Genomic DNA, 20,728 nt, shown 5'->3' on the forward strand with positions numbered 1-20,728 from the left:
CGGATAGACGCGCGTTCGAGAAGGTTATGGCATTATCCTGCATAACGAATTTTCTCCAATCTAACCTAATTTAAAACATTTACGTTTTTAGTAAGGATTATCAAACGTCTTACCAATGAAATTGTCGGAGACTTTCGACGTTCGTTATGACATAAGACAAATTCGTATCGGCGATACATCTCATTTTCTTCCTTTGTTTTACGATCCTCTAATCGATCGAGGATTGGCCGTTCCTTCCTCCACGTCAATACCCCTAGTGGCACGGCCAATCAGAGTATCCCGTGCATCTGTACACAAGGCAAGGCAAAGAATGCGCGCCATTATTTAAATTTGCGTTAACGTGATGCTATCAAATGGCATTTTTAAAGATACACTTTGATGTATCTTTAAACTCAAAGTAAAGAAAAAACTTTATGCATAAACCCAAAGAGAATGGACGTGGACAAATAAGATGGACGAGGAACAAAAATAGAGGTAATGTAACTTAGGTACGTATGATCATGTCGTAAACATCACTTTATTTCGCCTATGTACAGAAACGTCGTTATTCTTCCTAATTAAAGTTATTCCTTTCGTTTAACTCGGTAGGATTATCGTCGATCGAAATTATATATACATATATAGACCGTTTATGAAGGTTTGCATTCATTATTGTACCCTGACTAAAATGATAAAGGAGAAATTTTGCTTTTTTCGATGTTGACACGTACGCTCATCCCCCACAGACGAAGAGAGTGGTGGTTGGATCGACGTTGGAGATATCACGTTGGAGAAAATCATTGAGAAAAATCGGAAGTAGAAATCGATCTAGCGAGTTTCTTTTTGCCCTTTCTTCTTTCTTTTTGTTTCTTTGTTTGCCTGTCTTTTTCTTTTTTTCTTTTTTTTTTTTTTCTTTTTTCTTCTTTTAGCCTTACTCTCTCATAGAGACGTTATACAAAATGATTCTTTTTTTAAAGATTTATCAAATAGAAGAACACTTGGTACTTTCCGAACGTCGTCGAATCGGTCTCAGGACATCGTGCCCTTACTCGCGGCACGTAGAGTGTCAGATCCTTCGAGAACATTGCCTTTTTTCTTTTTTCCAAAACCCGATGCCTCTGGGCTCATCTCCTAATAAATTATTCTTACTTTTGCACAATTTTCGTATCTTCGTCGAACCGTAAAAACCGTTCGAATACCCTGAACTATGGTGATCGATATATTATGATCGAAATAATTCGTACTAACGAATTGCGCTTTTAGATCGCAAAGCCGATACGCCAAGACGATAACGTATCACTAATATCTAACGTGTTTTAATCGACTTTTGTTTCCCCATCCATCTCTTATTACGAGCGGCAAAGTAGCCGTACGTGATACGATCGAAAGATTCGAAAGACCTGGATATTCCTTTCGTAAAAAGAGAATATTTTATCAGCGTTTCGTCAATGATACACACGTCGTGTGTATCTTTCTTCGATATAATATACATGTCCATTCGACTTTGATCGTATCGTGGTGTAGGAAAAAAACGCGTCTCCTCATTCTTAATATTCGACAAATCGCACGTGAATCTTCTTCTATCGTTCTAGAGAAACGATGAACGAGCAAAAGGAGATGGTACACGAGGATGATGACACGAAATATACATATATTATACAATATAAAGAGCGGATCGGTAGCCTCTGCGTGTAAAGAGACGATGATCCTCGGGGATCTTCGCGCGGTTTTTTCTTATTGTGTGTGTGTGTGTGTGTGTGTTTGTATATATATATATATATATGTATATGTATATGTATATATGTATATGTATATGTATATATACACACACATGTATACGACACGCGCGCGCGCGCGCGCGCACACACACTTTTATTTTTCCCTTCTTCAAAATAATATGCACATGTCTTTCTTTCCTTAATTCGAAGATTTTTCTTTTTAAAAATAAGACGCAGAGCTGGCGCTATTAACGCGCGGAATAAAGGATAATAATCGTCTCTTCTTCGAAGAGTCAGTCTTGTCGAGGATCGTTAACGAGCTCCGGTACGATCTGGTCCTGAGAAGCGGATCTCCCCGAAGGGAAAGTAGAGGAAGAGTACGTGGATGATGAAAAGGATGACGAGGGTGCGGACGAAGAGGAAGATGGAGGCGTGGGCGAGGGCGAGGGCGAAGGCGAAGAAAGACGGAGAGGTTTCGAGAGCCAAGGATGAAGCGGTACGTCCTCGGCATCAGGCCTCTCTGACGGTTCCTTTCTCAATAAGGATCGAATGAGACACCTTGCGCGAGGACTGAGACATTCCGGTACGGCAAATTGCCCTCGTGAAATTTTCGCAAAGAGCGAAGCATGTTCCGCATCGTTGAACGGATAACGGCCGACCAGCATCGTATAGAGGAGAACGCCAAGCGACCAAATGTCAGCTGCCTTTCCGGAATAAGCTCTTCCCGATCTGAGAACTTCCGGTGCAACGTAAGCTGGACAACCTCGACGATCGGTCAACTTGTCGTCCTCTTTATCCACTATCACCGCATCTTCCAGGCTCTCCAATCGTAGTTGCGTTCTGAAAATCAAGAAAGAAAGGTTACAACTTTCATAACGTATCCGTACGTATCTATGTATATACAAAAAGGAGTGAAATAAAGGAAAGGAATTGGAAAGGAGAGCGCTTTCGTCGACGTCGCGCAACGCGGAAGTCTCGAGGTGCAACGACGCGCGCCTACGTAATATTCTCTTTCTAATCTCTTAGCTAATAATACAACGCAACTCTACGTACATTATTGCTATTCCAGGTTATTTGGAGGAGAAAAAGCACCTAACCTCGCGCTAACGTCTTCTCGGTATATGCGTTAGGATCGTCAACTACGCCATTTATCATCATCGGTAAAGACGATGATCTACAAGTCGAGCGTCGGCCTTGATTTCTCGCCAATCAGCCAGCCGGCCGACCGGCGACCAGCGGCAACAGCCATATCATCTCGTGCATCCTCCGTCGAGTATCGCTGACGGCGTACGCACGATACGTAAAAGAGAAAATATCAAGAAATATTGGCGACCGGCGCCAATCGTCTCCTCTCTTTCTAAACACGACTCGTCGAATCTCTTTCCTTCCTGCGTGACTTTCTCGTGAAGATAGAAGAAGAAGGAGCTCTTTTCCGATTGCGATAACAAAAAAGAAAAAAAAACAAAAAAAAAAAAAAAAAAAACAAAAAAGAAAAGAGGAGACGCGATCTTGAAAAGAGAAGCTCAACGACCTCGACTCCCGTCACCGCCGAGTCGGAGGCCTACAAGAAGAAGAGAGTAGAGAGAAACGAATACTCGGATGGCTTTCTTCGCAAAACTTTCACCGCACGAGTAGAGGGGGGAGAGAGAGAAAGTTCAAGAACCCCGATGGTCGATTCTACGCTGTGCCTGACTTTTTCTACTTTTTCGTTTTTCACGAGATCGAAAGAGCGGAGGCCCGAGGAATAAGCTTTGCAACGAGTTTGCAAACTCGTTGTGTTTCGATTGAGAAACACAATCCGGAATCGGACTGTGCCCAGCGGTAGGTGGTAAAGTACGACGACGAAATTATCTCCTTCCTCGGCCCACGATGACACGTACTTCTTAATCGTTGCATCTTAGTCACTCCCTATCGTTCGCTTGAAAAAATTTATTATATTCCCTAGACTATCCTTGTGGCGTTTTGCTGCTATGCTAGTTGGAAACAAGATGGGACATTGCGCGACGTGTACAACCGGACGACTCGGATCACGCGTTTCTTAATTATACCCGGCCAGTTTCAAAACTCTTCCAGTCGATGAACCAATATGCTTTTCTGCCTTGCAACATTCTCGGTCTCTCCGGTATATAGACTCGGCGAAGGAGAGGAATGCGAGCGTGCAAGGGGCGATTGGCCAACCACGCACGCCCGTTCTCGCTCGACGATCGATTTATGCTCCGCTTCGATCTCTCTCTCTCTCTCTCTGTCTGTCTGTTAGAAATGGTATATGATTTAGTTTAATAGGTATTTTAACGTTAAGTCGAATTCATGGCTGCCTATTATCGTTCGAAGGGAAGAAAAAGTAGTTTGTATATCTTATCAGATAGGCAAGGAAAGAAAAAAGGGGATAATTTTGCTTACTTGGCTTCGTCGGCAAAGACAAACTTCCGAAGTTTGAGGTCCCTGAGGACGACGCCGTACTCGTGACACGTGGCAACGGCCTTGGCTGCCTGCCGGAAGAGTCGTCTCGCTTCGGGCTCGCGCAATCTCCTACGTGCTCTAACGTAAGCGTGCAAATCTCCGTGATGGCCCTCCAAAAGGAGATAACGACGACCACCGCTACCTTCGACGATTCCAGCGAGTCCACTAGCAGCGTCCGTTCCTTCCAATCGAAGATGTGCTTGCAACAAGGCTTCGCATCCTTTATCACCTTGACTCAGTGCCTGAAATTTCATCGAAACCCATTTAGTTTTCGATTATCTATAACTTTTTTTCGACGCCGTTCTCATCTCAGTCGTGTCGAAATCCAAGCCAACCCGACGCGCTTTCGAAACATCACGGCTACCATTAGTTTAATAAGGGCGCGGTGCGTGCATTCTTTAAATCGTAAATCGTCGTTGGCCCGATCAGAAAAATGAACAATTTTGTCAGAGAGAGGAATTGAGAGAAAATCCAAAATTTCCAATTGTCTACTCCAAGGATGGCGGAGGCGGGGAGGTGGGAGAAAGAGCGAGAGCGAGAGCGAGAGCGAGAGAGAGAGAGAGAGAGAGAGAGAGAAGAAAAAAGGAAGCGGGCGACACGCTCGCTTGCGAAATAAAACGTCGCTGCGTTGTCTTTCGAGACGACGTAATCGTCAATTAAATCAAACGGCCCTGGCTTTAGTAGCGATTACGAGCAACGGGTTAGGGTCCGACGTCAACGTCGACGAGGCAAGGTGCAGCCTTGTATTTGTTCGCGGATCGATGATGATGTAAGCGACTCATTGTATAACGCTCAGCGATTGTAAAATGTTAATGGAAACGCGGAGCAACGCGTCGAGAGAGACCGCGAGGCTACGTAAGTAAGTGCGAAGCCTTCTCGAGAAGGCTCTTAGACCGCCACAACGTTACCATTCTCTTCTCTTACATATAAGTTGCGGACTCGCGCTAGATTGCAACTTTGCCGCCGTCTTTTATAAGTAGAGATACACGAACGCATATATGCGTAACACACACCCTCGAGTTCGTTCAACTTTGAAACGTTACGTTTTTTCTTTTTACGCGTTTACATCGATCTCAATAGGGAAAGTATATTGATTTTAATGCGATTAATTTTAATACCGCTTGAAACGCGCCCTTTAATAGATTCAACTGCTATGTGAAGAGATTTCGAAACGACGTCTTTCTAGCTCGGCAAATTGTAAACGTGGCGGAAACGAGAACAGTGGACCTTGCTGTTTTCAGGAAACGGGCGAAACGATCGGCGAAGCGTCTTATTTTGACGCGTTATCATCTTCTGCAACTACGTCTGTTTTCGACGTAGATGGAAGATTACGTCATTAGAAAAGATGGGCGTCGTTGAATTATTTTATTTTACCGTTATCAAGAGGGAGTGGAATATCTTTAAATCGATTAAGAAGTAAGAATCGATTAAAAAATCGATAACTAAGGTGAGAAACTCGAGAAGAGAATCGACAACAGGAAATGCTTTTACTCGATGTCTATCGCGTCCAAGATATCGATTAACGTCATCGATAATAAAAGAAAGAAAGAAAGAAAGAAAGAAAGAAAGAAAGAAATCGACAAAAGAGTCGAACTAAAGATAGAAACGTTCGAGGTCCGCTTTCCTGGAACGCAAGACCCGGTCAATGGCTCTCTCTCTCTCTCTCTCTCTCTCTCTCTCTCTCTTGAGAGAGTCGCCAAGCGTTTCTATGGTAGGCCAGGCGCGTTACTTTCTAACCGTGAGAACCTCGTTAATCTCCGCGCTCTCGTATCGCATGTTCCGTGATATAGGCTCCTGTTTGGTCTAGGCTCTTTTAGCAAAAGGAAATAAAGAAAATAAGAACGTAGCTCGTTAAAAGGATCGCCGTCGTCGTCAACTACGAAGGCAAATGAAAAATATTTGATCATAAGATCTGACCGACCTTGGCGACAAGCTGTTGACCGGTTTGTACGTCGACGCATCTGTAAAGGGCACTGCCTTCCGCCGGACCAAGAAGAACGAATCTATCCCCAAGAATGGTTGGTCCGTGATGCTCGACGTTCCGTGCCGTTGGCTCGCAGCTCGAGAATCCGACGAGCGGAACGACCGCGGTTGTATTTTCGTCACTGTTCGTCGCCGCCACCGTCGCCGCCGGCACCACCGTCGCTTGTTGTCGTTGATAATGTTGCTGATACGGATGCTGCCTATAACGATGATGATGATGATGATGGTGATGATGATGATGATGGTGTTGGGATATTTGCGATTGTTGCTGTAGCAGCGGCGGCTGCTGCTGTTGCTGGTGCTGCTGATGCTGTTGAGGTTGCACCTCCTGATTATTCGTATTGACCAGGAACTTTCCATTGTTGGAAATACGTGTCGTCGTTTGTAGAGGATGCTGCCTCGTGGCCGCCACTCTCATATTGTTGGCTATCCCGTATTTAGCGATATCTTTCCACTGTCCCGTAGCGCGCGCGCGCGCACACACACCCTCCCCAATGTTTCTTCCTCCTTTCCCTCTCCTTTCTTCTTTTTTCACTCGCTCGGTAAGAGATCCGCGGATTTTCTTCTTCGTGCTTCGAGATATTGTCGTCGAAGATGAAGAAATAAACGTTTCGTTTATAATATTTATCCTTTTGAACACACTTTTAACTCGTCGAACACCGAACGCGGAAGAGGTAACTTTTCCGAATTGGCACGGTGCGTGACCGTTATTGTTATACGGTATATAGAATAGGTCTTTATCGAACGTACGCGTTTGTTAAACGACAACTAATGTTAATACCGTTAAGCTCTAGTTTCTTCGAGGTACGTCGCGTAGATAATGTATGTACATTTATACATTTGTGTACGTATGCGATTTACGTATTCACGCGTCCACTTTTATATACATATAATGTGTCTGTCTGTCTGTCTGTCTGTCTGTCTGTGTGTGTGTGTGTGTGTAAAAGAAGGTAGGAATACACATATGCATGTATAGGTATATCGAGGAAGGACCCACGCGGTCGTCGTTACGGTGCCTCCTTGCGTGTTGGGTCCTTGGACGGAGTGAGATCTTCGTTGAGAGGAACGAGTTACTTACTAAATTATCTCGTCCTAGGTCGGTCGCTCTCTCGAAGGTAAAGCCTGTGAAACAAAAAGGGCATCCTTCAATTCCAAGTTGCACGTTCGACGAATTCCTCGCAAACGAGAACGCCTTTTGTTCAAACACGGAGAAATGACTATTAATCGTGGAATTTTATTCGAGCTCGAGTCGAACAGAAATTTGCCAAAAGTTTTCGATGAATAAAAAGAGGACGATCGATCCCAACGAGAATATCTCTTTCATTAACGATCATGAAAATGATGTTTCGATTAGATATATATTTGACTTTTTAGAACGAGAAAAGAATAACTCGAAAGCGAGTTCCGTTCGTCATCGTCGAATAGAACGTCCTACTCGAATGATTCACGGACAGTTTCAAAACGGCGACGACGACGGTTTCGACATTCGTCCTGCCTTGTGCGCAATTCCTACCGCAAGAGAGAGAGAGGGGGGGGGGCGAGGGCTCGTTAAGGTCAGGGATATCGGTTCTACGCGGTCGTTGAGCCGTTCTCGGTCCTCCCCCCTCTTCCCTAACAAACTCCAACGATTCTTCACCTTTCTTGATTTTCTTCGCCTTTTCTCGCAGTCCCTTTCGTAGGACGAACATTTTTCAAGGAATAATCCTATCGAAGAACGTAAATGAGCTCATTTATATTATGCTCTTTGAACGAAATAAATTATCCTCGTTCGCACGATTTATCGAATTTCAAGAGAAGGAAAGAGAGAACTAGCGTAATCGATTTCGACTTCCGGTACCGGGGCTTTTAATCGTAGACTTTACCGTAGCTCACGATACGGTTTCAATTCGCAAAAATGAGACTCTCCTTCCTCGGTCGAACGACGCCATTCGATTCTTCCCAAGGTCGAGCGCGCTATTCGTTTTCGTTCGCGCCGCGTTATTCGAAGCAGGTATTCCGATTCGATTATTTTTCTAATTTGATCTTTCGACGCGGAAGGTGCTTTCTTTCAAAGTTTCCAACGGAGAATTGTACGTCTCGGAGAAATTACGACGACGACGTTGCGATAGTCGCGCGTACACTTGCGCAAAAGCAGAGTCGGTCCCGAGATCAGGGCCGTGCAAACGAATCGTCTTCGCCCCCTATTCGCGATAACACGACTCGCATCAACATCCTCTTCTCTCTCTCGAGATCTTATGAAACATCGGCGAGCGAGCTTTTACGAAATATACTCCTCTCTTTCTTTCTTCGAGACGATTACGTTTTCTGACCTTTCTTCTTATTACTTTTACATGGATTCACTGGATATGTTGCAACGCAACATAGAGTAAGAGCAAATGATTCGGAGATACAAACAATTGGGAAATAACTAAATTGGAACTCTAATGCGACGATTGGTTTTTTTGCTGAATCCTAGATCGGATAAATATTTAATATCAAATATGAGGCATCGTCCAAGAGTAAATAGATGTATTAGCGATCGTCTATGCAAAGATCGAAAATTCATCGTCTTTAATCGAGAGAGAGAGAGAGAGAGAATCGTTGGATTCTCGTTCGATTATAAACGTGTAAACGAGCGTTATCGAGGAAGAAATGTATTTACGTCGCACGCAAATCATTAATATTCCCTCCTCTTTTAGTTTTCTTCTGGCTCGCGCATACGTTTATATTGTGTCCTCGTAGATGATGAGAAGGAATATGTGGAAAAAGGCGTCCACGAAGAATCGGTTTTATCAATGATTTATCCCTCGCGTTCGAATTAACGACGATAGAAAAATAAATAATCGCGATGAAAGAAGTTGCAAGAACAGGCGAGGCGTGGCGCATATACACGTAAAACCAAGTTCTCGTAACGCATTCCACCTGGCAAACATCGCGGAAAGTCGATCGCGTAGTAGTTTGTATCGTCCAACGATGATGCAAGAATAGGAATGTCGAGAACTTTGAGAACGTCGAGGAATCTAAGACTGTTCTATGCGTTCTATCGGGGCAACGATCGCTACTACGAATCGCATCTCAGAATTTCCTTCTCTCCTACGGGATTCGAGATTTTGCTCTCTCGGTCCTATCAATTATCAATTCTCTTCTTTTACTTTACGTAACGCGTAATCGTAACTAGCTGATTAGAGCTTAACCAAGAGTAAAGCCTGACGTAAAAGTTTGACGAACGATTCTTGACAATTGAATTCTTCTCGAGATACGTTTGTAAAGATGTATTTTCTGTCCAATTAGTTTGCCGGCGTATAATTATCGTTCCGAGTTTAGCCATGGATAAGAAAAGAAAAAACTAGTCGATCTTTTTCGATAACGTTCGTCTATTTATGGAAAGTAGATCTCGTTTCTAAGGAATTGGTTAAAATATAAAGCGCGTATTAGAGCGAGATGAAAGATCGATCCATCTCGTTCGTTCAGATCTTTTTGAGAGCGGATAACAGCAGATATCCTTCGGTAAGGTCGTAATGGCGACTGACAATGAAAGAGAGAGAAATATCATCGTCGTCGTCGTCGTCGTCGTCGTCGTCGTCGTCGTCGTCGTCGTCGTCGTCGTTCCGATATCGACAGCCTGGCACTCGCATTAATAGCGCGCGAACGCATGACGCAATCTCGCGAAAGAAATTGCCTAATACGTTCGACTCTCGATCTCGAACTTTAAATTTATCAACAGCGCTACTTCTCTTATTCGAAGAAACGATGAAAATGAATTTGCCGGATTCTTTTTCGTCGATCGTTATCTCGCGCAAAGAGAAAAAGAGAAAAAGAGAAAAAGAGAGTAGGAGCCAAGAGAGAGATCATCGACCTCTCCGAGTAAAGGCGAATCGGTTTTTAATGGCACTTTTAGCGCCATTTCCACTTGGAAATAATGGAAACTCTCAAGTCTCATTTCCTCGCGAGAACGAAGAAAATCGGCTATGGTGTTCCTATTCTAGGGCTTCGTTATCGTCTCCTACTTTTTAACGCATAACGACCACAAATACTCTCCCGATGAATCATGCCTCGAGCATGATTCTCCTCTCGCGCTCTCCGATTCGAATGCTCCTAGCGCATGCGTGTACTTTTTCGAATGACCGACCACCAAACAACCGACTGCATCGTCTATCTCTTTCCGCTTGAAAGAACAAGGATAGACGCGACCGATTTTACGTCAACGAACCACTTCTTTTGATACTGCTCCTCACTCGTATTTATTTATTCTCACGATTTATCGAGCATATACTCGGAGCTATGTATCAGTTGTCGAAATGAGACCGAAAAGGATCTAAGAAGAGAGATGAAAAGAAATTCTCTTCTTTTATCAATTATAACATTACCTCTCTCATAGACGGAGAGATAAAGGAAAGAAAATATTTCGAGAAAATTACTCGGTCGATTACGTTGATTGCCGTATAAGATTATGCGTTTATAGTAAACGAGAAGAGCATTTACTACGTAAGCATTGGGGCATTCATTCGTTACGTCACGAAGAAACTGTAAACGAGTAAGCTGTAGGAATCTCGGGGCGCGTTGATCGGAAAAGGAAAGGAAATAAACGAATCGTTCCTTCCTACCTCTCTTTGGCGGAAACGCGCCGTCGGGAACGTTCGTCGGTGACGTTCGTTGGGAAAAATTGTTATTTCATTTTCGAAAGAAATGTGTCGTCGACTGAATTTATCCTAGGGAGAATCGGCGGCCATTAAAGCTTTAAGGCAAACACAACAAAGAGCGTCCTCTGTATCGCCCGCGCGTTTTCTCACTCCGATTAATTGAGATATTTTCGAGAAACGCATCTCGCGCATGATCCGATCGAACGAAATCCTAATCGCCGAGGGAGAGCAGAAAAGGAAGAGCTCGTAAACGTAAATAGATGGAAGTAACGCGAAGGTCGGGCATCGATCCGGTAATCACACTGCACTTTGCACCCAACTCGCACTCGGACGCGAAACTTCTTAATCCTTCGGTCTCTCCTCGAGGAGGAGGAGACAATTATTAATGAAAATAACAATGGACGGTTCGAAGGAGACGATACAAACGATCGATTTCAACATTTACCTTCGAATGTTGTTTTCGTTTCGTCGCCGTACGTTCCTGAACGGAGAATGCGGACTGCCCTCGGATTTTTATAATTTCCTCCCAAAAGACGTTGGCGGATATATGAAACCGCCTGGTTTAGTTGGTGGTGTGCTGCTGGTGGTGGATCGATCGGTAAAAGAGAAACACTACAGAGGGAGGGAGGGAGGGAGGGAGAGAGAGAGAGAGAGCAATGGCGAAAACTCGTTTCTCCTCGATGCTAACGCAGATATTCCTCTTATTCTCGTTCTCCTTGATGACGACGAGCTGCTCTCGATGACGATGTTAATGAGGTCGATCGTCGAGTCGCGAACAAACACGACTTTTTCTAATCGGTCTGTCAAATAACACGCCGGTTTTTCAGCCTTTCTCCGAGAGGAAGTAATAAAGATGGAGGGTGGGAGCGAGGTGTTAGGGCCGTGAAAACGTCGCGCGTTTACCAATGGGAGACGGTCCAACGCTTTGGGCCGCGACTCACCGCTCAGAAACGACGGCGACAAGAACAATACGAAGAACTAAGACCGACCGACCGCGCCATCGTGCACCCAACGACTGCGCTTAGCTCCTCGTTCGAGCCACCTTCGGCGCGCCCTTCCCTTCCCTTCCCTTCCTCCTCCGCCACGGCTCCGACGAGTGGAAGGAATGCGCATGCGTGCGGTAGTGCAGTACCGGCACCTCATACTTTTTCTCCCTTCGCCGATCGAAACTAATTATTTTATTATGCCGTTTGTTCCTTTGCAAGTCCATAAGAATGGGAAGGGAAATGGTTTCATTTTTACCCCCATTAGCCCATCTTTCGAGTCTAACTCATTTATCTTTTGCGCCTCGTGTACCGACCTTTTCTTTTTTCCTACGAATAATGTCTCCTTCGACTTCATCATCCGCACGGCTTGCTTTCTACTCTTCCAGATCCCTCTTCTTATCCCTTACCTTGTCTCGTTGCCCATTGAGAACCAACGCTTTCTTTGCTCGTTGCGCAATAGGAAGTAGTGAAGGAAATAAACTGACTTTTGGACGCGACCTTTAACAATTTTATCGTATATAATATATATATATATATATATATGTGTGTGTGTGTGTGTGTGTGCGTGCGTGCGTGTGCGTAACAAAACTAACGACTGCCTGCCTTGATTCAGCATTTATGACGAAAATTTGCCGCGAAATTTCCAAATGATCGAGTCGTTGTCAACGATTAAAACTGACTAACGACGAGAGCGAGTACATATTACAAAAGAAATCGAAAGCATTGCTCGCAATTACTCGAAATTGCGTGACTCGTCGCTTACGACGCTCTCGAACGTCTGTGCTCGCTTATCGTTCGATAATTCAGCTCAATGAAGAAAAAAAGGAAAAGAGAAGAGAAGAAAAAAAAGACGAACCAAAAATGGATCGTATCCGATCCGCATCCGTTTGAAAAAATTATTTAAACAGGTGATTATATAAAAGTCGAAAGAGCGACGCTAAGGTTTTGGACTTTTGGGCAACTTTTTGCGTAACGCGACGAAATCGCAAACGAGAAGAATAACTTTTTTCCACACTTTTAATTTGCTATCGAATGAGTTTATTTTTTTGACTCTCTTTTTCGAAAGGGTCCGAAAGATCTGGGAGTCGTCCCTGTTCGCGATAACACGCGTACATAGATCGGTTGACACGCGGCACGTCGCCGATACGGAGAAACTGAATGGCGCGAATTTTTTTAAAAGAGAATTTATTCGCCATTTTACCAATGAAAATATCAATTCCATACGCATAATTATTTATGAAAAAGTGTTGCTGCCTTTTCTCTCTCTCTCTCTCTCTCTCTCTCTCTCTCTCTCTCGAAATAAAGCGTTATATTATTCGTTCGATTTATTTATAAGCCCTCCCTGGTTAAATTTGTCAGAGAGGAGAAAAAGAAAAAGAGAATCGCCCTTGGCCTACCTTAACGTTTCTTAAAGAGCGCGGGAGGCATACGTTATCGTGCAAAAGCATGCGGACACTTGGCAATTACGTGAACGAAATGTATGATTTGCGATTAGAAAAATTTCATCTTCTTGTTTCTTGCGAGTTTGTCAAAAAAGGTTGTATGCAATATAGAATAGCAAAAAAGAATCGACATGGTTCAAAACTGCCCTCGTAAATAATTTGACGCAAGAAGCTATTATCCCGACGAGAAACCCTCGAATTATCTTCTTTGCGGTGTGATCCGCAAAAGATACTTTCGCTTCGATTTCGAGATGAAAGAGCGTACGCCAATGGAAGGCGCGCGATACACGAGAACTGTGCGCACACGCATGCACGCATGCACGCACGCACGCACGCACGCACGCACGCACGCACGACGCGACGCGTGTCCAAAGAGATACGGTCGATTGCGTGGCGTTCGAGCACCGGATCGTGCCAAGAGCCGAGAGAGGAGAGGCGCGCAGGCCTTCGAATTTCCAAACGCGTTCGTCGTCGCTCTTGCCGGATATTGGTCAACTTTCTGTTGCTTTTTTTTTCTTTCTTCTTTTTTACCCTGCCGCCATATACGAGTTCCTACGTATGCGTGGGTGTACACGGACGAGTAGACGCAACCCAGACACATTCGAGAAACTATAATAACGCGACTTTTCTTACTCGAGGAACCACGAGAGTCGATAAAAAGAGCCCGTTCCGTGCTCGACCTTGTCCGATAAATATTAAAGAGGAAACTTTATTTCTCGCGAGGATAAAAGTATTCAAGGATGCGGAGATTACGGCATTAACCGTTTGCGACATAAAGACCGTATCCGTTCTACATTTAAGAGCGCCTCCTTCTTAATGCGAATAACTCTTAACCATTCTTTCGCGCGCGCGTGCGCGCCGTCGTTGTTTACCTAGAAATTTTTCCTCTTTTGCGACAACGCAACCAAGACCGCGCTGCTAATCTCCTAGCGCTATAGTTGAAAAATCATAGTCGTTCCCGAACGAATCGCTAGTACCGATAAGAGAGAGAGAGAGAGAGAGAGAGGGGGGGGGGGGCAGGGTAACTGCGAAGAAAATCTCTCCGTTAAAAGTCTTTTCATCCTGACGTAGCAATGTACCCAGTAGACGTTGAAAGACGTTGAAAGCTTCTTCTTCGAAGAACTGGCGAAAGAAACGAAAAGAAAAGGAAAAAGAGGAGAAATGTCAAATTATAACGTTGATACGTTCGAAAACGTATCTTAGCGCTCGCGAAAGACGATCGTGCCAATCGATATCGAAGCTCGTACGTACAAGTATTACGTATAAAATATACGAGTTGCAATGAGTCGACACTGTAGCTACATATGAGACGAGATATGTCGCACAGGTTATCGCCGAACGTGTCCGGAACACGACCAAAAATATTGTATTTATCTAGCGTCGAGAAGACAACGCGAGATGCCTTCACTCTCGAGTATCGTCGAAGCGGAGAACGGGAATTTTTCTGCCTCTCCTTACTTTCGTCATTGTAAATTCGAAAAATCCGTCGATTTCTTCAACGAATAATGGCGTTCTCGTTGTTTCTCCTTCGATCGTGATGCGCGCGACCGTAAGACAATAATCCGTATGTACGGACTAGAGTACGTCACTCGGCATTAGACTCGATTACTCTTTCTAAGAAATAAAAGAGAATATTTATAAAAGTCGCGATAAAACATTATCGAGGAGTTTCGCGCGTCGAGGTGGAAATTTCTTCCGGCAAAGAGAACGAAGCGAGATTCGAAGAGATTACATCATTTCTTTGGTTTCTTTCGTAAACACGCACCGACGAGAGTGTGTGTTCCTCTCTCTCTCTCTCCCAACAACGAACCAGATCGTATTCGGAGAATACGGGACAGGAGACCTGTTACGAGCATGGAAAAGGGTGTGGGAGGGGAATATCAAGACGCGGTTAATTGGATCGATTGGATCAATCGGATAAAACTAATTGCTGCATGGACAACCTTTTAATCGATACGTTACTATCGATTCGCTGCGTGTCTACTTACTCGCTGTAAATCGAAGCGTACGTGACGCAGGTCATGCCTACCGCTGGAGACTTGAAGAAGCGAGAAAATAAGTCGAAATTTCTCTTATCTCGAACGTATATATGTGAACGTATATATTCGTTCCTCGATCGAATCGATGCGATCATTAAAATTATTCATCGGTAGACAATGGAAAAAGAACGGGAGCTCCTCCTGAATGCTTTGGCATGCGTTCCAAGGATCTCTCTCTCTCTCTCTCTCTCTCTCTCTGCGTATCGTTCGATAGGCTTTGTGAATGGCTCGTTCATTGACTCGCTAGTAGCGAGAAGTCGTAACTTTCGAGGACTTTCGTGTACTATTCACTTTGACTCGCTACGTTTGCAGCTTGGAAGATATTTTCCATAACGCGGAGCGTCTATCGATCTTTCGTCAAACGATTTGTTTGAAAAGCCTGCTTACGAAAATTTCTCTCGCGAGTATTATCTCTAGGGGAACGTTACACCATCGACGATAATTCGAGACTGAGCGTCTTTGGACGGCGATGAGCGTATATTATTGTAATCGTTGACAACTCACGAAACTGCATGATGTAATACCGTGAAGATAACCTTATACATCAAGGGAGGAAGAGAGAGAGAGAGAGAGAGAGGAACGTAGACGATCGAATTCGTTTTTTAGCTCGTAAATTTCTTGCATACGTGCATAAAGGCATGTTTATGCTTTTAGCCACGAAAAGTATCTACGATGACAATAAATGTCTCCTCTTCGTATAATAATAATAATAATAATAATAATAATAATAATAAATCCTATTTAAAAATGAACACGTATACCCAGATATTAGTTTCCTTTGGAATCGACTGCACTCGAAACTACTAGGTAAGTTATGCAGATAGCGTTACGCTTTTGTTTTATATACCACGTTGCACGACTCAACTTGTAACTTTCTAAGAGGCAATCGTCTTAATACATCGACCATATTTAAAATCATATCGAGAAAGTGTTGCCGGCACCACAGGAGACTACTAGCGGTCTAGGAGGAATTCGCTAGGAAGGAAATTGAAACGAGAGAGTTCGCGGAGAAGAAAAATTTGCCGCAAAGAGCAACGCGTAGGAAGACTAGCAAGAGCGCTCAACGACGCTCAACGACCTCGAGAAACGAGCATTGCGAGTCGTCTTTAAGACGGTCGATGAATCGGTCACGTTTCATCGATCTTTCTTCGTTTATGCCCAGTCTTTTCATGGCCAACCACCGCTAATAAAAATATATCGGACGAGCTCCTGATTATCGTCGACTCGTCAGGAACTACTTCCTGCTTCCGAAGAAGCGTTAAGTCTGTAGTAATAGGTGACAAGAAGCGTGTTCGTTGAGAAACGAAATTGAGGAAACGCGAGTAGAAACTGTTATCTGTCCTCGATAGAGATTATCCGTGTTCGAGTAGACGCGAAGGAACTTGAAAACAAAAGTTCTTCGCCAACGCATATCTATACAACACCTTGTTTCCGCTCTGCTAACAATAAATCCTCTGTCGTTCTTCCGGCATAGAGGCTTTCTTATTCTCTTAACCGAACGGTTAAAATAATCGATTTGAAAAAATATCGCAGCAACATCTTTCCCGTTGAATGAAAACTTCTATAAAAGAAAAGCGAAGAATAACGAGGAAAGGAAGCGTGCGACTTTGCTTTGTCCGTTCGAATTTTCGTCCCACGACGTGCGCACATTATATATATATATATATATATATATATATACGGATATCGCCACGCATACGTAGGAATCTATCTATAGTATCGAAAAAAGGTCTTGGAAATTCGATAGGCGTGAAAATCGAAGAGAAGCCTCCAGATACGATTAGGCTTGGCGTGCATTGTTGCGCGCATTGGTTCTCAAGCTTTGCTCGTAAAATCGAAAAAGAGAAAACCACTCGAAACGTGTAGTTTCGTCAAAGCCTCCTCGTCCACGACACATCATTGAACTTTTATCGATGACACTTTTGTGGCTAAAGTATTTCTGTCTCTCTCTCTCTCTCTCCTTCTTCCTCGAATAGGAAAACGTAGCGCGTATCGTATCGATCCCTTTTCTTCGACGACTCGATTCATCGCTAATCCACTTCTTTTCGTCGATTCGAAAAAGATATTTCTCAATAGTCTACACAGCCGGCGGGCAAACGAAAAGGAACAATATGGACGTTTAAGATATTTAAGCGAGTCCCAGAAGGTTGCATCAGCTTTCATAATATTATACAGATACGTCCAGCAAATGCAAAAAGACTTATCATCGGCAATAGAGTGACCCTGCAACCAGAGGATAGACAAAGTTTCACGTATAACTCGATATCACGCAATTTTCGAACTCGCATTTGCAAAGTTTTCGCTCTCGATATTTATTCACGTGTCACAATGGTTATCTTGTCGATAAGCAATCGAGCATAAATAATATAAAGGACAAATATGATTTTACTCTTGGAAAATATACTCGGCACGATGATAGCAATGCGTTAGAATAGACAAATATATTGGAAAGATTGACGATGATAAAAATAACGAAGAAATAATTGTAATTATTTTGTCGATGGGTATAAAAGGGAATTGTAAAGGAACGTCTTGGAACGCCTCGCTTTAGAAAATTGTATCAGGAGCGTTCGCGTCGCGGTCTTAGGCTGCAATTTGCGAAATGCGCAGACCTCGCAAAACTACCTACACATCTTGCACGTGGAGGAATACCGGTCTAAAGTCCGGGACGAGGAACCGACGAAAAATGCCTCGAACCGGTTCAAGCTCGTTTCGTTTGCGCCTATAAAATGTGCGGACGGAGGCGGTGGAAGAAGAAAGAAAGAAATAAGAAGGAGGAGAACAAAAAGAAAGAAGAAATACTGCAAAAGGGATAAGAAAAGCTACGAAGGTAAAGCTTGAGAAGAAGAAAAAGAAACAAGAGCTCCACCTCCAACGTCCGGCCTGTCTTCCTCTGCAACCTTCGTCTTATGATCGGGAGATAACATGGGGAAGGAAAGAAATAACGACAGAGGAGAAATTATTGTTACTAAGGATCGAGAGTCGGCTCTGTAAACATAAAGAAGTGTAACGCACTGCGTAAGTGAGTAAAGTTCGATTCGGAATGATCGTTCGGAAAGATGAATCGATGTTTTTCACCTTTTTCTTTGTGCTTTGTTAAAAATAAATTAAAATAAACAAACGATATTCTTCGAAAAGATAAATCGATCGGAATTCTTTCGGGTTTGCCGAAATTTCAAAATAATGTGCCACGCGCGCATCCTGTATAGCGGGCAGCTCGCACGCGTTTCCGAGGGGTTGCGGTTAATTTAAGTCGAGGCTGCTTTGCTCCTGTCCTTCCCTCCCCTGTCCCCCATCTTCCTCCCGAGCATCCTCTTCCTCGTCCGGTTTCTCTCTCGACGTTAATGCTGCCAGCTGCTCGAGGCAGCACACGTACACGTATATATACACGGAAATACACGGAATACAATTGGGCAGGATGCGAGCATCCTTTTCGAAATAAAATGGTAGAACGTCGTCGAAAAATCTTGTCGAAGTATCATCTTTCTTCTCATCGATTAACGTACTCGACGGCTCAGACGTCACGATCGATACGTAACGAATACAGGAAGTTTCTTCATGCATTTTCATACATCTTTGAATAAAGCTTGATGAAAAGTAAATTATCCAAACGTCATTCTCTCTTGCTTAAAGTCCATTTGAAAAAACACGAATGACGTTTCGAAAAACATTGTCGAAACATCCGTCTATGTACGAAGAATCGGATTTTACGTGGATGTGTTTGTGTGATTCATAAATCGTAAGAAATGTTTTTCTTGCGTAGAGAGAGAGAGGGAGGGAGAGAGAGAGAGAGAGAGAGAGAGAGAGAGAGAAGCACGCTTACCCGCTCACCCCGGAGATATCGTTAATGACTACTACGATTGCGTCAGACTCTTGTCGGGAAAAAAAGGCAAAAAGCAATCGATATGATCGCAAAATAGCCTGCGGTAGAAAGACTCCGTTCTCTATCGGCTATCACTCTGGTCGCGAAGCGGAGGTGTAGCGATTACGCGTACATAATACACATATACTTGTGCATAGATGAACGTCCGGATTCGATGACGTCGGACAACGAGAAACTTTCGATCTTGAATCGTTCCTTCGGAAAATCACATAAAACAATGATAACGGTTTATTTAGGCAAGAAACCTTTTGTAAATATTTGTATGTTTTGCTGTCACGTCCCTTCTTCTCTTCGTAAAGGAACAACTTTGTTGTCTCTTTTCTAATTGCTTATCAAAGAACGTATATCAAAAGAAATCGTATATCAAAAGAACGAACGATAAGATTATTTCGAGCAAAGTATATATACTTTTTTTCGGCCATGTTCGAATTTGCATCGTCTCCCTGCACGGTACGAGGGAACGTGGCTGTACAGTTGCGTTCGCATTAACGCAATAACGTGGACACGCAACTGGCCTGACTGGAAACGTTGCAACGCGAACGCGTGCGGAAATATAGGCGGTAGCGTTTCTCTCGCCATTGACGACACTTGAGAAGTATCTAGAATATTTAGTTGTTTGAGAAGAACGGAGACGAGCACATGTATATATATATATATATATATATAGGTGCTACACGCACCTGTTTGCACGACGATCCTTTCAAAATCGGCCAAATTCTTTGGCAAAATTATTGGTCAATCCCGATCGAAAGGACACACTTCGCTACGGGACGAATATCCCCTGACATAATGCTAATAACGATAGAAACAAAGTTCACGCGTTACTCGTGTTAATCGTAAAATGAATAACGACGATCAGTGTGCGTAAAGTCATCGAATGATTTGATTATAAATATCTCGTTTATCGTAATGAATGAAAAATAATATTTTAAGCGAGGACGACGAGGACGACGATTCCCACGTGTTGACTCGACGAATAAGCCGAAGCTGGACTGAGCACGAAACTGCGACGAAAGCTTTCTACGCGGATGAACGCGTTGCTCGCGTTATGTCCTTTCGCAATGTACTATGCGTATACGTTATCGTACGTGTATGTTTACATACTCGAGCGATCGGGCACGATACTACGATCCTCCCCTCCTTTGACCTTCGCCTTCCTCTTCGAGACACGTCGAGCTAGCCCGGCGTATGATAGATCACGAGATAGGCATTGATTTCAAGGTCGCGAGCTTTTCTAACGTCGGTGTCCAAGGACCAATTATCGAGGACTATCGCGACGAAATCACATATTATGTGATTATTTTTCGATCAAAAAAGGATTCCCTACTCTACGACCGAGGCTACGAATCGTACTATAAGCCGTGATATCTCTGCCTCGTGAACGTATCCTTGCTTCGATGACCCAGTTACACGGTTTAATTCGGCTAGCCCTCGGAACGTGATAGCAATTACATAAATTTATACGTACATTCAATTTATACGTTCTCTTCGATGAAAAATAATCGATTTTATCTCTATATCTGTCTCTCCCCTAACGTGAGTGAGGTAACACTTTGGTCACACTTTTTCACGAGGAATTCGATCGGAGAATGATAATAATTGAGAATAATAATTGAGAA

The 20,728-nt window shown here is 43.6% G+C and overlaps 1 protein-coding gene across 2 annotated transcripts; it reads right to left on the minus strand.

The window, feature by feature from the left end:
- Positions 1-498: 498 nt before the first annotated feature.
- LOC124431471 (tribbles homolog 2) lies at positions 499-20,079 on the minus strand. Of its 2 annotated transcripts, none has more exons than XM_046979430.1 (4): positions 19,790-20,079; positions 6,079-7,262; positions 4,098-4,399; positions 499-2,537 (listed from the first exon to the last, which is right to left on the minus strand). In XM_046979430.1, the coding sequence occupies exons 2-4, from the start codon at positions 6,556-6,558 to the stop codon at positions 1,991-1,993; spliced, it is 1,329 nt and encodes a 442-aa protein (XP_046835386.1). In that variant the 5' UTR covers positions 6,559-7,262; positions 19,790-20,079; the 3' UTR covers positions 499-1,990. The 2 variants fall into 2 exon arrangements, with proteins under 2 accessions (XP_046835386.1, XP_046835385.1); XM_046979429.1 differs by lacking the exon at positions 19,790-20,079 and adding an exon at positions 11,205-11,815.
- Between the last annotated feature and the right edge of the window lie 649 nt (positions 20,080-20,728).

The sequence above is a fragment of the Vespa crabro genome, chromosome 21, assembly GCF_910589235.1.
Source record: "Vespa crabro chromosome 21, iyVesCrab1.2, whole genome shotgun sequence".
Lineage (NCBI taxonomy): Eukaryota > Metazoa > Arthropoda > Insecta > Hymenoptera > Vespidae > Vespa > Vespa crabro.